General features: G+C 31.9%; 1 protein-coding gene across 1 annotated transcript in view; it reads left to right on the forward strand.

The window, feature by feature from the left end:
• Window positions 1-18,043, forward strand: part of SNF4Agamma (SNF4/AMP-activated protein kinase gamma subunit) — a 263,585-nt gene that overhangs the window by 234,213 nt on the left and 11,329 nt on the right. The window contains exon 9 of the mRNA XM_017636644.1: window positions 2,179-2,227. Within this exon, the coding sequence (XP_017492133.1) occupies window positions 2,179-2,227 (49 nt within the window). The remainder of the gene's footprint in view (window positions 1-2,178; window positions 2,228-18,043) is intronic.

Genomic DNA, 18,043 nt, shown 5'->3' on the forward strand with positions numbered 1-18,043 from the left:
TGAAAGGGGACTTACTGCATACGAAGTTAGCAATACCTGTATAATCATTATCTGCTCTCTCACATGAGTTTTCACAATATCTCGTGAACTAAGGCAATTTGCTACTTTGCATCATATCAATGTCAGCTTCAATTTGTTATTGTTATTTCTGAAAATTACTACGCTGGTGATATGTCGTCATAAATTAGAAGAGGAGATTCACATTTTTTTTTCTTTGTCGCATGGGAAATATTACCTGTAACGAACATACTTACACTTCTATAGATATTTGTAGCCTTTAATTGAGCTTGATGATGACACTTAGGAATCCCCCATAGTTTATTTGTTATATATATCACATAAATTTCTTATGACTCAGTTTTCTTCTCTGTGTCTACAATTATACCTTGGTTTAGTGGTGCCCAAAATGGAAATTCATTAATTCTGCCAGGTTACGTAAAAGCTATTTTCTATTAGTTTATTACACTGTGCGACAGTAAATCTTACAGGCCAAAAACTCAATATACTCGCGAAACTCGGGGCCAAATATAAGAAAAATGCGTTTTTAGTTTTTCTCTCTGGCGTCGGGATTTTTTTAAGGATACTGAAATTTCAAAGAGATTATTAATTCGATAAATTGTGGAGAAAAACCAATGGTATTAAATACAAAGAAAATTCTGTAGAATCTAACTCTATACAATTTTTTGGTGCATAAGGAATAAGTCGTGAAAAGGTCCTTTTAAATCTTTATCCTGGCACATACTTGAAAATTTGTAATATCAATTTTCTAAAAATTACCTGTTTAATACTAATATATAAACGATTACATCCTCGAACTTTATCCTTCTAACTTTATTAGTTTAAAAAAAAATTACATATAACTAAAGGTCTTTTTCATCCTTTTGAGCCAAAAATTTGGATTTTTTTTTTGAAAATCCGCAAAATCTTGTATTTTATTTTATTAATAGCTAGCAAATACCCAGTGTTGGCACTAATCGATTGATTTTTTAATCAATTAGTTAATTCGATTCAATTCAATCTGATTACAGTTAATCATGTTTAATTTTAATCTGATTAAACAGTTAATCGTAACCACGATTACAAAAATTAATTTTTAATCATTAACCCTTAATTTGATTAAGTATATTTTGTGATTAATTAATTAATGTGCACACAAGGCCAGTTAATCGGGTATGGCAAAGTCGGTTTTCCTCATAAATCTAAGCAATTTGGTGTACATTTTCATTAAGATCTAAATCGAATTCGGACAAACTAGACAACTTAATAAGATTTTTTTTTTAAATTGGATTAATGATTAAAATCAATTAATCGTAATCACAACCGAGGATTAACGATTAAAAAAATGTAATCATTAATCGTACGGATAATTACGATTAATTAATTTTAATCGTTAATCGCGATTAACATTTTAGTCATTAACTTTAATCGTTAATCAGATTAACATTTTGCCAACACTGCTTAAAAGTATTTGTATGCTGTTTGATACCTGGATTGTAATATTTCACCTATTTTATCAATTTAATTTAATACAATTTTTCAAACGGTTGGCAACCCTCCTCAAACATATTTGCGGCAGTAACTTTCGTCTATTCATTTTGATACCAATATTGCAATATGCAATTTATCTTATCAAATAAAAAACGGGTTGTAAAATAATAACTTCGCACAGTTTTTTTTGTTTATAAAAAAAAAAACTTTTCGCAAAATCTATAAAGGACTCTTTTTTTCTTCAAAAAAACCTATGCGACGGTTATTACTGGGTGTAAAGTACATATATATGTTACATAAATGTATTTCCTTAAAAATTAAATTCACCTAACAATAAAAAAACGATGTCTTTTATCATCCAAATGGCCTTATTGTATTTAAAAATATAGAGCACATTTATCACTCTTCTCTCTACAGCTTTTTCGTATTGAATCACATTTTTTATTTTATTTTTTTTTGTGGAGCTGTGGTACCCTAATGTATGCATTTCCTAACTAAAAAAATAATATAAATAATCTTCGCCATATTACCACCATATGAAAGTAAAACATAAAAATGAAATGGATTTTAAATGCTTTATAATCAAAAATGTCACTTAGTAAAGAATTGTAAATTTACTTTTTCATGATATAATTCTATGAGTATAATTTTTCACTCAAAGCAACTTATGGTATTTTCTTTTTCTTTCAGTTGCCAGTCGCTGATCCATTCCTAGAAAAAGTGAACCTATCCGATTTTGGTAAGTCGCACATAAATGCAAATACATATCGACAAATAATAAATACATTGTATATTTACGAGCTTTTCGGCAATACTGTGTTTGTGAAATACATATCTCACAACTGTAGTTTAATTTGGAAATAAGAGAGCAAAACTCATAAAAAGGAAATTAGCACATAAGTGCAAATGCAGAAGCAGCAAAAAGAAAAATTAAAACGACCAGTCTATCATTAGTAAATACAATGTAGGAAATAGGTTGTCAGTGCTTAATTTACAAAAAATTTATGATTTTTTTTTTACAAATATATAAGTAGATATTTATTGTTTTTTTTTTGTATTTCTTATACACACTTAACGCTGGCAAATTGTCAACACACCGAGGGGCGGCACACTTCTTGAAGTGTTACTTATGTGTAGTTTTTTCTTGTATGTATAAATTGTTATTTATGCATTTTTAAGTATTATTTATATCCAAACTAAATACATTAATACATATTTTGTCGGTATAGCTATAACAAATGAGCCGGCAAGTTGCCGTCGGTCGGCCTTCTTGCGCTCCTTGCGGTGGCTGACACTCACACGCCAGACATTAATCTGCCTGCCAGACAGAACGTGGCATTTTCTATGCCTGAAATATTTCAATAATTTCATTTTAAATTTAATATTTATCTGAAAATTAGTAAAATATAAACGAAGGTCAGTTTTTGTTGCTATTTGCTTAAAAATGCAAAAAAAACGCTTTTCTAAAAACATTTATAGTAGATATGAATATAAATTTAGTTCTGCTTTCGCATAGCGTAAAGACAAAGTATTGGCAGAAATTATTAAAACATTTTAATTTCGCATTTTTTCAGTGTCTATAGATCATAGAAGATAATTTTTTACATTTTTTTTTTTTGATTTTTATTTTTTACTAGCTATTTAGGCGTGTATAGACGTAGAAATTTTTTAATTTTTTTTTAGCTATGTATGTAGACATCTACCTCAACATTTCCTTATTCATATTTAAATTTGGCATCCCTTTCATCAGATATGTGAAATATATGTATCACTAGCAATTCTTTCCTATTGGTGTATCTAAATATATTGCAATATAATTATCTTGTCTTTTCTGTCATTTGGCGAATTATCGTCTAATTATTTGATTGCATGTCGTATTTGCATCCATAAATTAATTAGCGTTAGTGGTTTTAGCGCACAGAAGAAAGAAAAAAAGAAATATGGCCCTGACACACCTTTCCCATTATTGCAGATAACTCGATTGTACTTTTATCTCACAAATCACAAATCCATAGCATGCACACAAGGGTGGTCCACAAAAATGCGTGGGAGAAAGTAAAGTCGGAATTTTTATGCTCTCAGCCCCTAGGATTGTTCTACACCCAAAAAATATACCCCTATTTTTCATTTTGAAATCAAAAAATATTTAGAGGTCGCTTAAAACGCTCAAAGTTTTCCATGTATGTATGGTATGATAGAAATGGTATATTTTTTTTTCGTTATAGAACAATGCTAGGGAGTGAGAGCATTAAAATTCCGACTTTACTTTTCTTTGAACCACCCTAATGTACACATTTATTCATTCGGACAATTAGGTAAAATTTAAATTTCTGTTTTGAATCTTGGAAAGCCAGCAACACACGCAATTTCTTAAAAATATTCGAGTCTTCTGCTTTGGCTGTTAACGCTTTTAGTGCAGCCCAGCTCTGAGTCCTAATATTCGGTATTAGATTAGTAACAGGTTACTTTTAATTGAATTCACATGCCTTTAAGCTAGATGAACGTATGACAATATGTACCAGAAGGTGTGGATGTGGAATGAGCACACTTTGGGACACATCCTGTGTGAGTGTGTAGCCCTCGAAGGCTGCAGTTTTATTCGTTTTTGAGAATTTACTTTTCTCTATGTGCAATCCAGAACTTGGTTTCATTAATTCCCCCCAGTCGACTGCCCAACAGTATAATGAAACAAGATTAATAGAACAAAAGATTGCGCCCATCAGAGAGGATATTTGAGAATAATTTTGGTGTGGCGTCAGACTGGTGTAGTTGCGAGAGAGAAATGTCAAAATGCGAGCAAAAATTTAAGAAGAAAAAAATTTTGCAAGAAAAAGGTAAATACATGTGAGACGTCATAAAAATAGCGATTCTGTCAAATTGATTGAGAGAGGAATAGCGGTACGAGATGGGCGCCACCTTTCTTCTCTACATGGTGCTAATGAAGCTTTGGTTCAATAGAGAGGGAAGCTCGCTGAAATTCCTTTCTGTCGGCTTCTCTGCAGCGGAATTCGTTAAATTATTGACCTTCACGGAAAATTTCGAAGCAGAGAAAATGGAAAAGCTGCCTAAAAAGAAAAGGCAGTGCGCAAAAGTGGTGTTTTCGCGAGAAAATCATCTGAGACCTTGTGAAACAGAGAATCTAGGGACAAGATTTTAGCGCAATAAAACAGCTTAGAAAGATTTTAAACAGAATCCAAGTAGTAGTCTACTTATTAACAATTTTTCGCATTAAATAAATGTCAATAATGCTTATCAAATGAAATAAATTTTGTTCACCCAAGTTGCGCGATCAATCGATTTTACCAAATACCCCACTGCTTGGAGGATTCACTGTGATGAAAGTTTTTAATTTAATAAAACAAGATCTGAGTGATGAGTAAGTTTTCTTTAGTTCTCTACTTTTTGTGTGTGCTCTCGGTATGTGTAACCCAGCAACTACTTCTTGTGTAACCCAGCAGAAAATCTGTAATTGATTATTGCGTGTACAGATGAATATTTCTGCACTCGTTCAGGTCTATTTCGAGATTATTCGGGATCAAATCGAGACTCTACAGGACAATTTCGGGAACTGTTCAGGAGCATTTCGGGACTAGTTCACTCTATTTCAGGCCTAGTTCGGTATCATTTTGAGACTAGTTCAAGAGCATTTTGAGCCTAGTTCGGAATCATTTTAGGACAAGTTCACGACTTTTCGACCGTTTTGGGGCCTGTTCAGAACTATTTCAGGGCCATTTCGGGAGTAGTTCTGAATCATTTCGGAACCGTTTCGAGATCTGTCCATGACTATTTCACGATCATTTTAGGAATAGTTCGGGATCATTTTGGAACTAATAAGGAATAATTTTGGGACTAGTAAGAGGCCATAACGGGACCATTTCAAGACTTGTTTGTCATAATTTCGGGACAAGTTCACGACTTTTTCAGAAATACTTCAGGACAATTTCGAGACCATTTTGGGATCATTTCAGGGTAGTTCAAATCTGGTCACGAATTCAACCTGAAATAGTCTTGAATTATTCCCGATGCGGTACAGGTCCCGACAAAATGAAATTAAATTAATGCTTAGTTTCTAAATTAATCAATTTAGGAATGCAACTGAATCGCCCAATGCTTTGCGTAGCCGTGGCCACATTTGGCCACTCATTTGTTTTCTTTACCACCAAAAGCGGTGCCTTTTAAAGAGAATTATCGTCTTTATACTATGCTATCGCGGCAATAAATGTCGACGTTAATTAATATTTATGCAAACATTTTTTTTTTTACCTATGTGTCCTCTATAAGATTTATGCATATGTATGCAAATATGCGCATGTGTATGTTTTAATAGTTCACACTAATAAAGTAGCAATAAACAGTGCCAAATAAAATTTGCATACGCCTCTTACATTTATTGTTTTTTTTTTTCGAATGTCTCTTTCCTTTTACATTTGACTAATTACCCGGCTTTATTTTTACAACAGCATTACAATACATGAGGAATGTTAATCTCTCTGCTGAATTTTACTCAGCACTTACATATCTGCTCGCAGTTTGATTGCTCAAAAACAAAAATATTCAAATTGTAACAGTTCGAAAACTTGTTCTGTCTTCTATTTCCTTGGCTGTACGCTACATGAATGAGTTCAAAAATAATGTCATAAGTTTTTCTCTAATACCTCTTCGGTTGTTGTGTACTATTTTTCGTGAGAAAATTTTAGAATACATTCATTTCTCATTTCATGCTCGCATACTTTTGAGTATTTTAAATGGCATGCTGACCCTCTAATTTCGATGATCAGTTGCTTAATGCTTTCCTTCTCAACAAGTCTAAATTGTTTTTGTTGCCTATAGTAGTTTTATGCATGAAAAATCGGCATATAAGATTTTCCCACAACCGTTAAGTGGGCGGCAGTGGTGGTGGTGGTGGTGAGAGATGATTGAGGAAAATGAAATAGAAATACAACATATAGGATGATCATGAAAATTCGCTCACAACAACAAACTCTGCGATCTATTGGCCAGTCTGTGATAAAATTTCGACACGTTTAGAACAAAGTTTATTTCGGCAAATGTAAAGCAACAACCGTAACGTAGCGAAGAAAGTGCGAGTGTGAAAGCAAAGAAAAGGATTATGGACGGTTTTATACGTTGACAGTGTGTAAAAGGAGTGAAATTTTATATAAAAATATTTCAATGAAAAAGTAATAAGTGGGCAAAGTTAAGAAATAAAGCAAACGAGTACCAAATAGTTACAAAAATTTCAATGAAAAAAATGAGAAAGTGCAAAATTTTAACTAAACTTAACCAATAACACGGTATATTTTAAAAATATTTAAAAAAAAAATTTATGTGTACACCTGAGCAATCATTTGTGTTTCGTAGAAAATTTTAAAATTTTCTAATTCGCCTATAGAGTACAAAATTCCATGATAAAAACATAGCAAGGTAGAACCGTTCTCTCAATTTGTCGGCCATGATTTTTTTTTGAAGTTTGCCAACATTTTAAAATCATATAAAAGTGAAAATAAAAAATTGAAATTGTTCGAAATTGTTGTTGCTTGAGATTGAAAATGAAAATGTGTGTGTGAGTTTGTGAGTAAATTTAAAAATTAAATTGTTTGGAAACGTCAAGAATTTTAAAAGTGACTCTCAGCGGTTCTACCTTACTATATTTTTATCATGCAAAATTCTACCCGATCAATGCAAGGCAATCACCAAGGAAATAGTACCCAGCAAATCTCTTATCTGAATATTTGTCTTACTAATGGCTTAGAGTTTAGGTACATTGAACTGTAGTACGCAGCGTGTTTTTTTTTGCCAAAAATTCAAGTGCACAAAAAGCTTAATTACAACAAATAATACAATAAAACAAACAATAAATTTAACCTTCACCTTTGCGCTAATACAAAAAGCAAAGATAAAAGTTAAAGAATTTCGGGCAAATTTAAACAAATTAAAAACCAACACAAATGAATAAAGAAATCGTTACTCGCAAATGCTAATGAAGAGCAAAAAAGCAAGTAAAAAGTATGCGATGGCAAATTTAGAAAAAAAAACAGTTTTTGATTTTCGAAAGATTTGTCTAGAAAAAAAAACGATATTAAAGAAAAGAGTTAAACTTGTTACTAAGCTTAGTACCAACAGCTAGTTATTTTTTCATAAATCGTAAGAATCTGAACCACGAAGCATACATACATACCTGCACTGGCGGCAGAAATAATAGACTCGCCTTACATTGAAGAGTTTTTACTATTTTCCATGGTTTATTTTATGTTTAATATTTTTTTATAAGAGCCTGGCTAGCTATACAACAAACACCATATAAATTCCCTTTTCAAACTCTATAAAAATATTATAAAAATTCGACAAATTTTCACAAAATTTTTTAACTTTTTATTCAGAATTTTTAGAAAATTTTTTGGTATGCAATTTTGTAGCCCATTCAATTTTAGTATAATAAGGTGCAATTTTCAAATAACTAGAAAATACCGTTGATTTTTGACAATTTTTTTGTTGACGATGCTAGGCATTCTGTTCCATATAAAAAAACATGCGAAAAATGGGAAAAAATGCGTCACGCCGTTAGCAAAAAAAAAAAAAAATATTAAAAATCAACGATATTTTGTAGTCAATTGAAACTTTCACTTTATTATACTAAAATTGAGTGGGCTACCGCATGCCAAAAAATTTTCTAAAAAGTTTAGAAAATTGGTGAAAATTTGTCGAATTTTTATAGTTTTTGTTCAAAGTTGGAAAAGCGACTTTATATGATGGTTGCAGCATAACTACCTAGGCTTTTATAAAAAAATATTAAACATAAAATAAACTAAATAAATACAGCCAAACTTCTTAAAAGTACGACGAGTCTATTATTTCTGCCGCCAGTGTATATAGGTAGTTTGTTTAGTAATGGCCCGAGATTATGGGATTATGGTGTCTCTATGTTTTGATTAATCTATGCTTCTTTAGTATGGTAGACTAAGATTACACAAAGCCACGCAATCACTAAACTAAGTAAACAGCACAAAATAGTTTGCATTAGCATAGCAGGACCGCTGAAGATCTACCCGGCTGATGCACTCAGCGCCTTAGTTGGAATATCTCCCCGTTCCTTTTTTTTTTTTTTTGAGAAGGAGGCGACCATTGCAGCACAAAGAATTCTAAACTCCTCCGACTTCAAATCGGAAAATATGGTGGGTCACATGAAGGTCCTAATGAAATCCGTCAAAGAGCCCAAATTTTAAATGCGCCATGTAATGGTTCTAAAAGTAGAAAATTTGAGCTACTTACTGCATATGGAGCTCTCTACAATGCAGGGCACCCAAACACCAAACATAAAATGAAGGGGCTTCATACACACTAAGCTGGAAAATCGCAAAACTCTGGGGATGACATATTTGGATTAAAGTTCAAAAAATCAGTACCAATGGGAAGATTCATGTAATAAAAATTTGCGGCAGAGAATGCCTTAGAAGAGGCACATCTTCGAAATATATCTTTATTACGTCGGAAAGTCAGGCAGCCGTGCCGCTTCAAATGAAGCTACAAAGAAACTACTTAGCTTAGGCAGAGTGGTCCAAAAAACCCTCACTGCGTACTAAGTAACTACACGACACACGGCAATCTTTCGGTAACATACCTCAGTTGCGTTTAACGAGCTGGGCGAAAAAATGCCAGAACACATTCTCTGTGAATATGACGCACTCGCTTGGCGTAAATTAGCTCACTTAGATGATGCTACACTCAATACATTCGAAATTTTGGAACACGCTAGAGGTCGCTGTGTTGTTTATGGCCCTTATTTATAATAATAATAATCTTTTTGAGACCGTTAAAACCAAATCGGCAGACCAGGTCATTTTTTTTCGCGGGCAGATGCCTATTGCATCATCAAAGCTGTCGTCACAACAATGGTATGTCCGGAGACTAAACTACTCTCCCCGAATTGTAACCTTCGGCCACCCTAGCACCACTAATCGCAGGGTGGCGTTCCATTTTTCTCATTAAATTAAGTTCCTTTGGTGTACCTCCATCTAGGTCCCGCTTTTTGGCTCTAAGTATGTAAAGTATTTGCAGCCGCAGCGAATAAAAAGTAGGGACAAGAACCTTTAACTTTCAAATGAACCTTGAGTATTTTAAATCGACTCTTGTCCCAAAAATGTCTAGCTTTTAAAGAACTTCTGCACAAAAGTCACTTATGACATATGCTCTCAACTATGGGGTTGTATCAAAAAGCCTGACGTTCTATACATTCGCCATCACACACAGTTCTAATAGGCGGCATACAAGGGGCGTCTGACTCATGAATGATTCAGCTGTGTGTAGTCGAAAGGCGAGTCAACACGTACACAGATGACTCGCGAGTCAGACGAACCGTCTATGGCACCTATATGAAACAATATGAAACATTTACTAGTCATATGATGTTCAGAAGATACATAACTTTTTTAATGAATTCAAACAGACTTCTTCTAACATTAAGAGGCTGCACACGATGTTAGAAATTAAATTAAAATCAAGTGGTTAAGCACGCCACTAATTATTCATCGTTCTAATTTACTACTAGCTGTTAGTAGCAAACATGTCAATACTCAAAGAAATCGATTCACAAACGACCGTTCTAACTAAGTTATAAACCAAGTGTTTGTTTTAACTTCTTATTGACGATTTTTTTAAATCGGTGGTGGGCATCAGCTTGCCCGTGGGCGAAGCTCTTTCAAGCTTTCTATTGTAACTATATGTACAAAGCTTAAAAAAGCTTTGCCCGCGGGCAGTCCGGTGGCCACCACCGTTTTAAATGGTTGTCCTTTGTTAGAGCTGAGGCAAAGAAACTTCGCCACTTTCCACTGTATTTTGCAAAGTTCCACCTGTTGTTCGCACCAAGTGCACTTGATATTACCATTGTGTTCGTGGGCGCCCTGTCTTTCATTGTCCACACTAAGGCGCCGAATTGAAGTATATTTTCATCGGAGCATCATCGTCCACATTTCGGCGCCACATACATCAAATGACAGCAGGATTTTCAGAGCAGGACTTTTGTTCGTCGAGAGAAGGCTCTGCTTTTCAATAGTCAACCGAGCCGAACGTAGAACGAAATATTTTTTATAATGGACGAAATTGTGCTTCAGCATATTNAACTGTAACATTTGCCTTAACTTACATTTTTGTCTCCAGGTTTTTTTTATTGTTGTTGGATTGACCTCAAATCGTTATGAGAGCGGGAGTAGGGGTGTACCAATAAGAATATACAACAAAACTATGAAAGTCCTTAGAACTATGAAAGATAGCGGTGGCTGAAATAAAAAGTGTTACATCATGTTACAGTTTTGCTCGTCACTGTATATATGTACATATAAACAAAAGATTAAAGTGCTTTTAAATTATGAAATCTTGAGCTAAGTCGTTCTCTAGCTAAGTCTTGTTTGCCATAAGCGTGGCACTTTAACAATATTGCTTCCCAAAATCAACTACCCGGTCCGATTTTCACATACCAGTAGCGTCTATTTACAGATATATACATACATATATAATTTTCTGTTATCGTTTCCCACTAGACTCGATATCCGCCTACGCCGTATATGCCAAGTAGTGGGCGTGTTTTTGGCAGCGCATTCACTTTTTCTGCTTTTTCTTACATTTGCCGCTGCTCTACCTTCATTGCATCTGGGGGGTGTTGATAGCGTAAAATTTTGTTTATATTTACACCCACGAGAGCGCATATAAACGCTTCTATTTAGTATATCTACATGTTTGCTATAGAAAAAAATTTGAACGAAATATTGGTCAGCAAAAAGCCAATTTTTTCCATTTTGATTTTTATGTAATTTATTGCGGCACAATTAATTTCTTGCACTGCTTGACTTTTCTTTTACTTTTTACCTTTTCTTTTTTGCTACTTTTTATAAATCCCCTTCTTGATTTTTTATATGATTATCACTAATTAATTATCACCCATGCCTTGTTTATTATTATTATTATATATTTTTTTTTATTCTTAACACACATACATTAGGATGCATCACTTTTGATAAAAAAAAATTGGTATCTACTGTTTTTCCACCGGAACTACATATAAAGTTTATTATACCTTATAATAAATTAATATTAAGATTTACGTGAGCTGAACTGATTCGAAATTTAAATTTTTTGTAATTAGTTTTTAAAAAATTTTTTTCACCTCAGGTCATAGAAGACTTTATGCTTAAAAGGTCTGTATAAAAATTCTTTAAAAAATTTTGTCAGCGAAATGAAAATAATGTGATTTTTGAAGGTGTTTTCAATGTGTTTTCAAAGCGACCTAGCTCACTTAAATCCTAATTTTTTTCGAAATATTTTGGCGGAAGTCTTAAAATATAATAGACTTTATAATTCCGGTAAAAAAATTTAAACTTTTTTTTGTGAGGCACCCTAATCTATGTATGTACATACCTATTTGATAGTTGCAATTCTGGCGCGTGTGCGTCTGATTTTATTTTATTTTTTTTTTGCTTAGTTATTTTGTACTCGTAAAATATGTAGAGAAGCCAACAATTTTATGTCGACATAATTTATGCTGTTTGCAAAAACTAAGAACTTATTGACTATGTAGAAGTGGACGGGACGAATATGGATTGAATGATAGCTAAATGGAATTTTTTTATTAACACTTACTTCAAGAATGAATAATTTTTTCCAGCAGCCTATAAAAACTTGCTTGCATGTGGAAGAGAAGGTGTAAGAAGGAAAGGAAAGAGTACACACCGTTAAGTCCTTTCAAGCTTCGCTTCTTGCTTTTGAAATTCTTTTGACATTTCCCCCATTATTAAAAGAACCTAAAACTTGAATTCAACAAAATTGAAGCATTTCAATCAGGTGAAACTTCTTTAAAATACTATTTTTTATTAAAAAAAACTGTAACTATTTTAGAAATTCTATTTTAGAAATCAATTTACTGGGTTTTTATACTAAATTTACAATAGAAATTTTTTCGAATTATTTTGGGTATAGAGTTTTATTGCCCATGCAATTTTAGTCTAATAAAGTGCAAGTTTCTATCGATAAAAAAATCGCATTGATTTTTAATAATTTTTATGTGAAGGTTTTTGCTGTTTCGTTTATATAACAATAAAAAACTGGCGTCGGTTTTTTTGAAATTTTATTGTGAACGGTCTGTCGAATTTTATTTCATAATAAATTCAAGCTTATATGGAAAAAAGTGCAAAATCCGTCAGCAAAAAATTTTTTTTAATCAACGCGATTTTTTAGCGGGTTAAAACTTTGCAGTTCATTAGATAAAAATTGTATGGGCTATAAAGCTCCATACCCAGAAATGTTATAAAGATTCAGATTAAAAAGGTTTGAAAATTTTTTCAATTTTTCTAAATTTTATATAACGTTCGAAACTTTGTTTTGTATGGTTTTTGGTAAAACTTGAACAATATTTTTATAGAAAAATAACAAAAAAAAAATTTACTTCAAAAACTGTGAATATTTATATAACATCAAGACGTGATCACTTGTTTGAGTCACTGTACTTATTTGGTTAAAAGATATTCTTCACGCGAAAATTTGTCATCCGCCCATATTAAAACCATGGAAACTAGGAGTGAAAAGTTAACCGGTTCGGGGAAAATGAAACTCATGATAAGGCTGATTATTCTCCAGTTATATTTTATTTTTTGAAACTTAATAAAAAATAAATTCAGATATCCTGATTTTATTGTGCTTAATTTTTAATTTTTTCTTTTTTTTGTTTCATTTCTTATTCATTTTTGTTTCATTTCTTAACTCGTAATGGTCACTCCTCAAAAAAAAAAAGCGTAATGGTTACACACAGTGGGCCCGAAGCAAACATACGGATGCCACGAATGTTAAGTTTATAAATCGACTGGTATTCTGTACTTTGCTTAAGTATAATTTTTTTTCTTCGTAACCTGGTAGGATTTTTACCAACATTTAAATTATAACACCGTAAAAAAGTATACAAAAAATTATAAGTTATTGACTTTTTTCCACGAAAAACTTCATAAAAATATAAACTTTACTATATGCCAAAAAGCGTTTGCCATTGTGTTGCTGAAACACTATGTATATATAAATAAAGTAAATAAGGTTTTGATAAACTTTAAAAAAATGTTTATTTATTTTGACGTTCAAAGTTAGATCAAATATTTAACTTATTTTAATAAAAAATAAGTATTTTTCGGGGTAAATTTATAGTTATTCAATTAAACTCTAGTAATAGCAGGTGAATTCACAAAATCGATTTTAAATATTGTACCGTGCGTCAAAAACAAAAAAAATATAAAAATCAAAACACACGAAAGAATATAGTAAAACTGTGTTTATAGTTTTTCACTCTGACGGCAAGATATGTTTTCAAAGGACTTGGAAATTTTAAAGATATGCTTACTTAAAAAAAAAATGTTTTAAAAAATCAGCGCAATGTAGAATAACAAATGAGAGATATCATTTTGTAGAATTTAAAAATAATAAAGTTTTTTGGTTTACGCGGACGAATAGGTATTGAAAATGTGCTTTTAACAAATTTTTATTAGTCGTCAAACATTAATGTTTTCAAAAATAAATATAGAAAATTTTCAAGGATATTTAAGGAAAAAATTTGTAAAGGACATTTTCCATACCCATTCGTCCTTATGCACCGAAAATTTTATTCTGTTATAATTCTACAGAATTTTGTCTTTTATATGATACCCTTATTGTTTACCTACATTGCAAAAATTTTTTTAAATAATTTTTGGAAACAAACATATTTTTTAATTTCAAAGTCCTTTAAAAAAAATCCTAACGTCAGAGAGAAAAACTAAGTACGCAGTTTTACAATAATTTACCCATAGTTTCGCGAATATATTCATTTTTTTGTGTGTAAAATTTGCTGTCGCACGGTGTTATCTGTAGAAAGTATATAGCCGCAAAATTGGTCTGTGTGACTATACGAGTTTAATATGCAAACATATTTTAAAATATTTTATTGTAGCTTTTTTTATTTTCTGATTATTTAAGATGAAGGATAGATAATCTGATATTTTCCTTCGAATTACGTTTCTTTTTTGACAAAGACAAAAACAACAAAAACAAATGATAAAATATTTATGTATGTGCATGCAATTAGCGCATCAAATCTAAATTGGTAGTTAATTGAAATAATTTTGGTATCTACGTCAAAAATATTTTAGCACAATGGTTTTGTGTATGCAGATATGCAAATACAAACCCATCGCAAACAAATTTTATATACCTATGTTATTTTAAGAAATTTCTCGATTTGCTTGGATAAACTGTATGTATAAACAAACACAGCACAGTGCGCCATATAAGTTAATCTACAAAAATACATACATACATACATACATACATAGTACGTGTGTACAAGCGTATATATGTACATAGTTAGATAGCATCTATCTTCGTCTGGTTTTTGTTCATGGGAAATTCTCTTTCGACTCTCGTTCCTTTAGTCCGTTTATCGTTCGTTTGCCAAAATAAATTTTGCAAAACTATTTGCCTAATTTACTTAGCGATGGGCGGAAAAAGAAAACAGCAAGGTGGCGTGCTGCATAGCTAAAATAATTAACTTGTACATTTAATTAGCGTTCCTACCAAGCAATGTTTGTTTAAAAATCGGTTACTTGCCACATATATACATACCTGGTGGAGTGCTGTTGGGAAAACAGATAAAAATTTATGAATTTTCGAAAAACTGCTTTCGAATACATTCTTGTGTTCATTAGATTGTACCAGAAAAAAAGTTCTACTTACACCTTCGAATCTGAAATATTTTTGCAAGGCAATTCCGAAAAAAAATTATTTTTTTAACAAATTATTTTTTTTAACAAATTATTTTTTAGCCGAACGTAGCTGTCGCCTTTTCACATTTTTCGTCATATATTCGGCATTTACAGTCGGATCTAAAAGTATGATATATTGATATTCTTCTTTTTTTTTGTGCTCAAGTACCGACAACAACTGTTCTTATCACCGTAACGTACCATCCTAATGTTAGTGAATTAAAGCTCACCAATAATTTGCATTAAACTTTTGTTCAGAAAATATTTTGATTATTCTAGTAGATTTATTTTGGAAAAAGTGTTTTGTTGCCGAATGTATGCACATAAAAATGCAAAAAGGCTAGTCGTAGGTGCGGCTAAAAAAACTTTTTTTGTTTGTTTGCACGATGGTAGGTAGATACGGTCTAATGTACATACATATATACACGTATGCCTATATCTTTAATGAAAATCGACGCAAGCACCTGGTGGTGAATGTTTGATTATGCGGAAATACAATTTTGCCAGTAAATTATTTTAGAAAACCATAATAGAAAATATTATGCATTGAAAATTGCGAAACCAGCCCTCTGTATAAATTAAAATTTATAAAAACAAAAATTAAAACAGTTTTCATGTCCACTTACATACATTCATATGATTTTATATATTTTGGCAACAGCTTAACCCTTCCTCCCATTTTGAATGATTTTATCGCCTGTTATTTTCAACCGTGCGCGTAATTAAAATTACATAAATTTATAGAAGATTTACATTTAGAATTTATAAAGCATTCAAATAAGGCAATTTAAGAATTATGTACGCTAGTGTCTATGGTTAGATTTGTTAGATCAGTTTAATTTATTTCGTTGTCAAGAGATTAGTCAATCGTATGTAGGTATGTTCATTAAGGCGGATCGAAAAACACAAAATGTTTGATACGAAAATTGTATAGGTTTTAGCAAGTGTAATTTTAATCCCTTATTCTTGAAAAGAAACCCCGGTAAAGAAATAAGTTGGGCAAATTAAAAGTAAGCAAAATAAATATTTGAATCAATAAATCTTTATTTATTTTGTATTTATTAAAATACTAATCTTACTTACTTTTAATTTGCCTAATTTATTTTTTTTTTGTGATTTTACGATAGGAAATAAGTTCCGGATTCAAAAATTTGTTTCGTAGAGCATTTTAGCCTCTTAAGTGCAAGTCATAAGGGGCTTTCTGTTACTTTTTTCGAAGAGGTTCTATGTGAACTCATTTAAAGTGTCAGTTATAGGGCTAAAATGTTAAGCAGGCGATTTTACTTGGGGTCACCAAATATAAAAATACCCTCCGATTAAATGTCAGTGCGCTATAGATTTTCATTAGAGATGGCGTTTTTAAATCGATTAAATCGAAGATCGATTAATCGAGCCCATCCTATTCGATATTTTTTTTCGACTTGTTAGTTCCGATTCGATCCAAAATCTAGAAAATCCAAACAATTTTAAAAGGGAGCCTCTTGAAAATAACAGCCCGATTCTGTGCACTTGATAAATTGAAAACCTTTATAATTTGTCAATTTTTTATTATTTATCAAGAATTGGTATTCTAGCACAGAAATCAAAAGCTCTTTTCTTGATAAATTATCAAGATTGAAAATGCTCTTGACAAACTGAAATTTCATGTGAAATGTATAAATTTTGTATGTTAATAAATTTGTTGCTAACAATTAAATACTCCATGTGCCGGCAATTGAACCTGCGACACACGGAATCATAGTCGACATCTTTACCTACTCGGCTACGGCAGTCAAAAGCTTTTTTGCTTTTAAATTCATATTTTTCATATGTGACAATGAAGTCAGTTCCACTCATGTGGACATCGTAGAGCTTTTTGTTTTATAAGTATTGACACAGAATGCGAAGGGAGCTTTTACTTGATAAAAACCTTGATAAAATTTCTTTATAACAAATTTATCAAGAAAACTCAGAATTGGACGGTAAGTATATTTAAAATTATGGGCAAGACTACAACAAAAACTCGAAAAATTTGAGTTCCAAACTTTGTGCAAATTTTCACTAAAATTTTACACTCCCTAACTACCCGTTTTAGAAAAAACTTTAGTATGCAGTAAAGTGCAAGTTTCAATATGCAAGTGCTTACCGTTGATTATTGGTGATTTTTTTTCTCCTTAACGGGCATGCACATTTTCGTGCACATCGAAACAATTTCGAACATATGTTGTATGGAGAACAAGAGCAAAACTTTCAGCAACAAGAAATAATGCCTAAAATCAATTTTAATTAAATCGAGTTTTCTTCCTCCCGGTTTTTCCGAAAATTAAGTTGGAAGATAATAATATCTTGCTAAGTTGATAAATGTGATTCAAAAATGTGGTAAAAAAAATTTTTTGAGGGAGAAAGGGGGCCTGCCACACATTCAGCACCCGGATTTTCTCTTGACAGCCCTGCAGCTATGTATTAAATTTCGTTGTTTAAACTTCATTAGGTAGTCGAACATTTGTTCAAAGCGAGGGTACCGGTTATTTAATCCAAAAATAAATGCTTACTCTTGAGTCTAACTAATGATTCTCATAGCGTTTCTGCAATAGTTTTTTTTTGAAAACTCGACTATAAAGAGCCTTAATGACCGCTTATCTATCTAAGAATACATATATCAATAAATGGAGCATATAAACTTTTTGAAAGATTTATGCTAATGTACTACTTTAAGATTTCTCAAAAGTTTTGGCATTAAATTTGAGTGGCTGCGAATGCCTGTAGGTACTTTCGTCCATTTATAAAGGCAGATTCATCTTTCTAGTCCT

Source organism: Rhagoletis zephyria, unplaced genomic scaffold, assembly GCF_001687245.7.
Source record: "Rhagoletis zephyria isolate East Lansing unplaced genomic scaffold, Rhagoletis_zephyria_1.1 Rzeph_scaffold_00126, whole genome shotgun sequence".
NCBI classification, from domain to species: domain Eukaryota; kingdom Metazoa; phylum Arthropoda; class Insecta; order Diptera; family Tephritidae; genus Rhagoletis; species Rhagoletis zephyria.